The 8748-nt window shown below is 39.5% G+C and overlaps 1 protein-coding gene across 2 annotated transcripts; it reads left to right on the forward strand.

The window, feature by feature from the left end:
* The first annotated feature begins 4507 nt into the window (after positions 1 to 4507).
* Positions 4508 to 8514, forward strand: arl4aa (ARF like GTPase 4Aa). 2 transcript variants are annotated; one of them, XM_088410664.1, is made up of 2 exons: positions 4508 to 4675; positions 6106 to 8514. In XM_088410664.1, the coding sequence occupies exon 2, from the start codon at positions 6212 to 6214 to the stop codon at positions 6812 to 6814; it is 603 nt and encodes a 200-aa protein (XP_088266790.1). In that variant the 5' UTR covers positions 4508 to 4675; positions 6106 to 6211; the 3' UTR covers positions 6815 to 8514. The 2 variants fall into 2 exon arrangements, with proteins under 2 accessions (XP_088266790.1, XP_088266789.1); XM_088410663.1 differs by having other exon boundaries at positions 6117 to 8514.
* Positions 8515 to 8748: the final 234 nt, after the last annotated feature.

Genomic DNA, 8748 nt, shown 5'->3' on the forward strand with positions numbered 1-8748 from the left:
TTCGGTACCAAAAGAGAAGTTTGGATAAGTGAAAAAAAATGATGATGAAAAAAAAATTGAAATCTTGAGTAAAACGTATAAAAGTACATAATCTGAAATGCTGAGCAAGAGCAAAAGAAAATTTTGCATGAAAATAAACATTCCCTTAACTTAAACTACATAGCAATTGAAAAATTTGCAAAAACAAACAAAAAAACACCTTAAGTTCACTATACAAACATTTCCATAAACCAGTGTTTCTCAAATATGTAGGCAAAACCCCAATTACAATAGAAAAAACATTTCCCACAACCCCACTCGCATCAGGCATAAGATCATTATCACCTTTCAACAACATTTACTTACTTTTTACAGGGTTTATACTGGTTAGTCTGAAACAGAAAAGTTTAATGCATCAAAATGTCTGAAATAAAACGTTGACAGCTAGCCTACATCAGATATTGTGTTTAACGTACTGTTAACATGAGTTTTGTATGCTTGATCTTGATACATGTTGACCACAACAATTTCTAGATTATTATTAATAGCAATTGTACAGTGAAAATTAACGTTAGCTTCCCTTGTCATTATTGCTAGTTGCGACAGTGATCTTTCTGACTAGATTTCAAAATGCTGATAAATCCACCGTAGAAATCAGATTGCAGGGCGCGTTGACGATTTTTGAGAAAATTCAAGCCATTTATTTGCGCCTTACGATAGAAAAAATACAGTAGTCTATTAAATCGGACTCAACAAAACAGCGAGCTGCACTATTCGGGGTCTCGGGGGTCTGCGTCAAATACTTGGACCCTGTATGAGTCACATATCAAATTCCGTCTTTTTCCGCAGTCCTACGCCAACATATTTAACAGACTGGAGATGAAACTTGTTCTCCCTGGGAAGGAGAAAATCTTTGGGGTTGCGGTGCTTGACTTTCAATTTGAACTCATTTCTACGCTTTACACTGAATTATACCGCTTATGATCGTTTGGCTGACGTCAAAAACGTTCAGAACAATGTTTAGTTGAAAGGCTAGATTGATCATTCAGCCTTTTCCATTCAGGAGGTCAATTGTCATTCAATGATGGGGTTGAGCAAGGCCAGGCGCTAGGAAGCTGCGAGAAAGCAGCCTACTCGATGTCTATTCCAGGCGCCCGTAGCGCCGGCGGTCCGAGGAGATTTACGAGTAAGCGAGGGGGGTTATATTCCTCACGCGGCCTACAAGACAGCCGGGCGACTTCCTGTTACTGCGCCGGGATGCAGCTGTCAACTTGAGCGATCTGCGTTCATGCAGCACTCACTTGTTTGACTGATTTTGTACTCTGCCGCTACATTTCAACGCTTTGACTCTGGCCAACATAATGGCCTAACGAGACACAGCTCACTTCAAAGTGCTTGCTGTTAATGGAGTCGTTTGGTTGACGGACACAGGTGCAGACTTCTACTAAACGGGGTTGAGGGGAATACACGTGATGGGGGGCAGGCCATTCAAAGGACCATCCATCTTAGGCAGATGGACTTGAACTTCATTGTACATTGAAAGTGAATGGCAAAATCTTCCTTACACAACTGCCACAAACACTGCCCAATGGAACCTGTTCTGCATCAACCTTACTTGATGGAAATTTCCATGAAAATTTACATAAAATTCCACCAAAAAAAAAAAAAAAAAAAACGTTTATTTTGGTGTATTTTGATTTTGACAATTTTGGTGCACATGTGATAATGATGGCAAAGTAATAAATGTTGAATTTGAGCTCAATGGACACAGAGGTTTGAGAGACAGGGCCTGCTGAATTTTGGCATTTTTGGTGAAGAAAAGGAGCGTGGCCAAAACCCTCATATTCCAGGAACTACTGTGCTAATTTTCAAGAACAGCTTTCATTGGAAATAGAATTCAACATCAGCAGTCATTTAGAAGATTGATACATATGTTAGTAATTTAACATTTCGACCTATAAATTGACCCAAAAACAAAACATTTTTCAATAAATATAATCTCTCACATGATTTCTGAAAAACAAAATCATTTCAGAGATGTATTTTTAGCAGTAATAAGAAGTCCAAGTATCCATGCACTCAGACTCAATGAATATTCAACTATCAGGGAATATTCAGTGAATACAGAAATTCGCAAAATTTACAAACATCCTTATATTGATTTATTTTTTAACTACAAATATTACTAGTCAAAAAGGACAAAAGTTCCACAAAGATGAATACAAATTACCTTCAAAATGGACAAACATTTAACACATTTAATTCCCATAAAATGTTTTAACTTTTTCTAAATATCCCACATAAAAATTGCAAAAATATATTTAATAAATTTAAGAAATATTACACACAACAAAAATGAAAAAAAAATGGAAAAGCTTCCACCCAAAAATGAACAATTTTAACAAAATTACATAAATACGGCCACAAAACACCCCCCACAATAATTCCACAAAAAATCCCCACAAAAAAATGTTAATTATTCCCACAAAACATAAATGTTTCATGTTACATACCTACCCACATGCATACCATAAAAAAATGTGGTTTGATATTAATGTTCTATTATTTTAAGATTTTTATGTTCTATGTTTTGTAAAGTGCTTCATTACAGGTGTAGCTGTTGTGAAAGGAATATATAAATATTATTGTATTGTATTGTATTGTATTGTATTGTATTGTATTGTATTGTATTGTATACACCGCCACATACAAAATGTGACACTTTGCCTTCCCTGGAAAAGCAAAAATATGACAGAAATTGACAACTTCCCCCACGTAAACTGGGACAAAAGACTACAAATATGGACCTGAATACAACTGACAAAATAAATCACACACAAAAACGTGTATTGGTCAAAATATTACACCAACATTGGAGAACCCCCCCCCCCAAAAAAAAAAAAAAAACACCAATAAATAAATAAATAAATAAATAAAATCCCGTTTATCAAAACCGTGTTGAAAAATAAAAAAATGCAACCTAAAATGGCACACTAAATATGTGCTGCCATCTAACGGAATGATTGAATCATTACATGTAAGGGATCCGGCCATCAAAGGATCCTCCTGTTTCCTTAAGGAGTTGTTTATTTTTGTCACACTGTTTCAGAAGTTGAGCTGGCTTTTGAAAAGACAAGATGTTTTGTATGACATTAATCCACAACTTGGAGGGTTTAAAAAAACAATTGGAATGGTCTATTTTGAAGAATTATTCATGTCTCCTTGTTGTGAGGTGAGTTGATGTAATGGGAAAAAAGTTGGTCTTGTGTAGATACAGGGGGAAAAGTTCATGAGAATATCCCCTCTAAAAAGCACAACGTTTCCCATAAAATTATCTTCCGCTAAGAAAACGCATGTTTTCTCTGTAATCTTTTTCAAATCAAGGCTGTATTACTCAATTTGTATAAGTTCTACTGTATAAATGCAGAATAGCAGGGGGCAATCAATGACTTCAAGCGATCTGTTTAGAGGTCATTTAAGTGGCATGATGAATGCTGCAGGCCAGTGGGTCAGACTTGACCACAGCTGCTCATTTGACACACCCTAAAAAAATAAGCACGTGCATGCTTATAAGCATGTGTTGAATATTTGCATGCCATCCATCTATGAGCACGTGCGCAAGTAGTCACATGCTAAATATAAAATCAAAGATCAGGCAGTGCATTAAGACATCTGTCCTTACGGCTGCTTCGTTTCATTTCTCAATCCCCAAGAATTATATTTTATGTACAGTTTTCAGTACAATATTTCTAATCTAACGCTGACAGAGTATTTAAATCATATAACAAAAGGAAATGCATATTACTGTATTGTACAATTTACCAAAGGCAGCGGTAGTATTTACAATGGCCATCAGTTGGGTGGGAGGCGCTGTTGTGTCATGTGCACTTCCTGGCTTCTCGACCAATTATTTTGAACGCAAACACGCTTGAAGGGAGGGGTAACCGGTGGAGCGCTCACGCATGCGCAACAGACAATAAGAGTGTTGCTAAGGTAGAAAGCAAAGCTAACTGTCGCTATGACCGTATCCAAACATACACATTCGGTCTGCAATACGGCCTTTTACCGGGTATACAGCATTAATCGGAACACTTGAGTTCGACTGTTAGGGTGTGAGCGGTTGTAACGCAAAAGGCGTATTGAAACGAAATGTTTTTTTGGGGGGTCAAATAAAAGTTTATTCATCATTTGTGGAAAGTGCCACTGGGTTTCAACCATGAACACACAACAGCGACAGTATCAGACGAAGACAATGCGCTGAGGAAATTAGCTACCGCGCTGTTATCTTCTAAAGACTTTAATCGGCAAACACAACAACAAGCAAGGTGTGACTCAACAGATTTAAATATTGATAAGGCAAGTTGAGACGACGTTGGTGTATGCCACAACTACAACAGGTGATCCTCGTTCCCGGTCGTATTGTTGATCGACAGCTAAGCGAGCCAATCGGCGGTCAGGCATGTGTACGACTGGGCCAATCGCATGCGGCGCCGGAGTCCATATGGGCGTTTACTCCGCCTGTAGAACTCAGGCGTCGTCAGTCGAGTCTACGCCGAGCTCCGAGCACACGCGGCCACCTCGTTTGTTTCGATCTCATCGGAGAGGTGAAAATTCGACATTATCTATCTTTTAACGGCGAACGACTGCTTTGGAGCTTCCTTAACAACGCCTTTGCCCAACGGAGCTAACAGACGTGGTAGGTTTCAACTAAGCTGGTGCTTTTCTACATTCCCTTGTGTGCAGTCGCCCCCCTGTAATTAAACAGGTTTACGTGTTACGTTAAGCTCTTATGCAGGTATGCACCAAACATTGCGTTAAACTCATCTTGAAAAATGCAACAAGAAAACTAAATAAATCGTTTGAATTAAAATTGTCTGCGATTAGATTAAAAAAAACGAGTCAAACCAACGGCGATCTTTACGTCTTTTACGTGTAAATTTTAACGTGCTTCTGTGCACATGAAATGGTAGTTTGTTTAGTGTTTGCACACTGCCGTAAAGCAGCCTTGCATAATACTGCCTTTGTTGTCTTTTCCCTGACATAATGTTTAGTTACGATCGTGACTAAGTCTTTATTCTGTCGTGGGCTGTGACTCATTGCAAACGATGGTGCATTAAATGTCTTTATCACCCCAACATTTGCATCGGAAAAAAAGAAGAGCCAAATGTTTTGGTGTCCTGAAGATTTAGGAACATATGTAATAATGTGCATTAATACTAATGCCAGTGCATGTTGATTAGAATGAAGTTTTGGATTAGTTTAGTAGTTTGCCTGGAAGCCTCACAGCAGTTCAGTACATGAAGTCAAACTGGTTTATCTTAAACTCAGCAGCATAACTGGGCATCGATCCAAATTTGGGATTTCCATGTCGTTTGGTGCCAGCGTTGCAAAAAAAAAAAAAAAAAAAAAAAAAAAAAGGAATATTATGCCTCTGACCTGTTTTTCCTAAATATACCAGCAATTGCAGTGCAGTTTTCACCTTTATTTCTTTCCAATCCTTTCTGAAATTAGTCTGGTTTGTGTAGGCTGTTCTGGTCGGTTTAAATGAACCACCGCTCACACCACCAACTTTACAGTGGGGGCAAGTACGAAATGAGAAGTGCATGCGAGCCCAGAAAATATCTGAAACTAGTCTATGAATCTAACCACTGCAGGGGTGGGTGGTCACCAAGCCTCATTGCCCTGTCATGGACTGATGAACTCTGTGTGGGCGTGGTATATTGTAAATTGAATTGTATAATCATAATTGGTGGTTTAATATCAATCAAGATGGTTGGGCAGGTTGTCTATAGAGACCAAACTATTTGTATATAAGAGGTGAGTTTTCTCTACTGTACATGGATGATATGTAAATAGCTGCAACGTAATGTTACAAATTGGCAAAATTCTTGCCCACTAACACATTTTGGAAATGGACATTTAATGAAAGAGTTATTTTGCTCTAGAATTTCACACTTGATGGATTGGCGGTTTGCTCCAAGGATGGAACTATTTGTAAATAAACTGTTAGAAAATATTTTTTTTCTTAATGTGCCCTTTTTCAAAATGTTCTGCAATTGATGATTGGTTCTTTAACTTGTTGCCATACCGCACCAGTAAAACTGTGTCATAAAAAATAACCTCCAGTGTGTTTTCAGGTTCCTGCTGCAGCCGTTTCGGATTATAAAATTACACTGAGGATTAGTGGGTGAAAGTTGGCTCCTATCCCGCCGGCCCTTCCCCATGAGGAAAGATGGGGAATGGCTTCTCGGAACAACCTAGCTTCCTGGCGAGCATCCCCTTCTTCCAGTCCTACCACATCGCCATCCTTGGGCTGGACTCGGCCGGGAAGACCACTGTGCTGTACAGGCTGCAATTCAACGAGTTTGTCAACACTGTGCCCACCAAGGGCTTCAACGCCGAGCGGGTGCGGGTGTCCCTGGGTGGCCACCGCTCCGTGACCTTCCAGTTTTGGGACGTGGGCGGCCAGGAGAAGCTGCGGCCGCTGTGGAAGTCGTACACCAGATGCACAGACGGTATCATTTTCGTGGTGGACTCGGTAGATGCCGAGCGCATGGAGGAAGCCAAAACGGAGCTCCACAAGATCGCCAAGACTTCGGAGAACCAAGGGGTGCCCCTGTTGGTGGTGGCCAACAAGCAGGACTTGAGGCACTCCCTGGCGGTGCCGGAGATTGAGAAGCTCCTGGCGCTCAAGGAGCTGAGCCCGGGGACGCCGTGGCACCTGCAGCCCGCCTGCGCCATTATCGGGGACGGACTCAGGGAGGGCCTGGACCGACTCTATGACCTGATCCTGAAACACAGAAAGGTGATCCGGCAACAAAAGAAGAAGCGATAAAGAAAGACTGTGAGTTACTAATGAAGGAATGTCTGGAGTTGAATCCAGCGTCTACATTGTTGTCTCAGATGTCTGAGCTTAAAGGTTTGCAAGGCTGTCTTCACACTTGTTACACTCAAAAAATGAACTCTAGTGCAATTGTTCCCTGAGTACGGTTTGCTTGGTCTATCTGGGCGCCGAGACCATTCCCATTTATCATGTGTATGAACTTTGTCATCTGAAATGAGGAGACTTGGTTTCGATATACATGCAAGTGGACTCTGATCCAGATGGTTTCACTCGAACTCAAATGTGAATGCTAATCAGATGAAAGCAAACCGGCTCAGAGGATTGGTTTCGATTGTATTGTAATTCAACTCTGGTGCAATTTGCCTCATTCAAGACCAAGTGGTGGAAGGGACAAAACGCAAGTAGGTGGACTGAGACCGGTTAAAGACTTGCAAATGAATGGTGATGGTTTGGATCAAGTGTGAATGGGAAATTTTGTCTGTGATGAGTGTGTATGTAAAGTGAAACGGACTGAAATGACTAAACTGTTGAGGATTGGTTCACATAAGCTAAATGGATCAAAGAATCAATACATGTATCATTTGTCTTGTGGTTTTGACCTTTTTGGTCCTATTTACTTCAGTTAAATTTAGGGCTGCAACTAAGGATTTTTTTTAACTAATTAAATGCCAGTGACACATTTCCACATGGTTTATGAATCCATTCAATCCGAGGTACATGCTTATATAATTTTTGCAAGCAGATATTTACTGTTGAGTGGCTGAAATTCTGAGCATTTTTAGAAATTTTAAATTAAACTTAATCTCAAAAATCATTGATTAATTTGATGAACGCTAATGCCTGTTGCCTAATGCTACATTGACCCAACCATAGTAGCAAACGATGAGTGGGAATATTGTTTCTCGGACCGTCTTCTCTCCATGTTCCGTTTTACAAACTGTGGTGCGATTGTGCTGCTCATACTGTTTGTCTTCATCCAGTGTGAACGTTGTTATCTAAACAAGCAGAGTGTGTCCAAAAAGGACAGTGTCTACTTGGAAAAGTTGTCTCCATCCGCTTGCAAGTGAACTTCTGCTGTGGTTTGTTTCACTGTGCGTGGGCCAGGTTACAAAGACAGCAAAAAAAAATAAAAAATCGCTATCCCAAGTGTGAACACAGCCTTTAGTCATGTGACCATGCTGAGGATCAGAAAGTGATGCGTAAATGGAACAAAGTATGACGATGAGAACGTTCTAGATATGTATGGATTTCAAGATGTGATCTAACACTCAGAAGGTTTGGGGTGGAAGGGTGGTTGGTACAAGATGTGATTGGAATGGCAATGGTTTCTCTATTCTTACCAAAAAAAAAAAAAAAACTTTAAATAAAAATAATTTAGACGGGTTAGATCAATCAATGAGATTTTCACTTTTTTATGCTAACTCGTCACATTTTTAACACTTTATAGACTCCATATGTGAAAGCAAAGTATTATTGTGCATTTGGTTGCTCTCCTATCTCCTACCTAAAGCACTTTAGATATTCACTTCTTATGGAGTTTACTGTTTGTTAGCTGGACTTTTTTTTTTTTTTTTTTTTAATATACATCATTTGACATGACAAATGACGTTTTGAGCCAGTTGCTGCATTGTCCTGACTTTTTTTTTCTTTTCTGGGGATAAATAAAAACCTATTTAGCGCACTGGTGAAAATGCTGTCCAGCCTTTTATTATGACCGTTTGCTACTTTGTGCTTCAGTTTGCTTTGCATTTTGTATTTCGTTGTATTTTCATTATAAAGTGAGGCTAAGCTAATCACAATGTTGTTAGATGATTACTCAAATACCACCATCACACGGACAACATTGCCAAGCAAGTAAGCAGTTTATCAGAAGCTAACTAATATTTAGCTTCTAAGAAGCGTCTAAGAAGCTAAATATCACTGTT

Source organism: Hippichthys cyanospilos, chromosome 3 (assembly GCF_059441005.1).
Source record: "Hippichthys cyanospilos isolate Australia breed blue-spotted pipefish chromosome 3, RoL_Hcya_1.0, whole genome shotgun sequence".
Classification (NCBI taxonomy): Eukaryota; Metazoa; Chordata; class Actinopteri; order Syngnathiformes; family Syngnathidae; genus Hippichthys; species Hippichthys cyanospilos.

Coding starts and splice junctions, on each gene's coding strand:
- arl4aa (XM_088410664.1), top strand. CDS start 6,212: ATGGGGAATGGCTTCTCGGAACAACCTAGCTTCCTGGCGAGCATCCCC.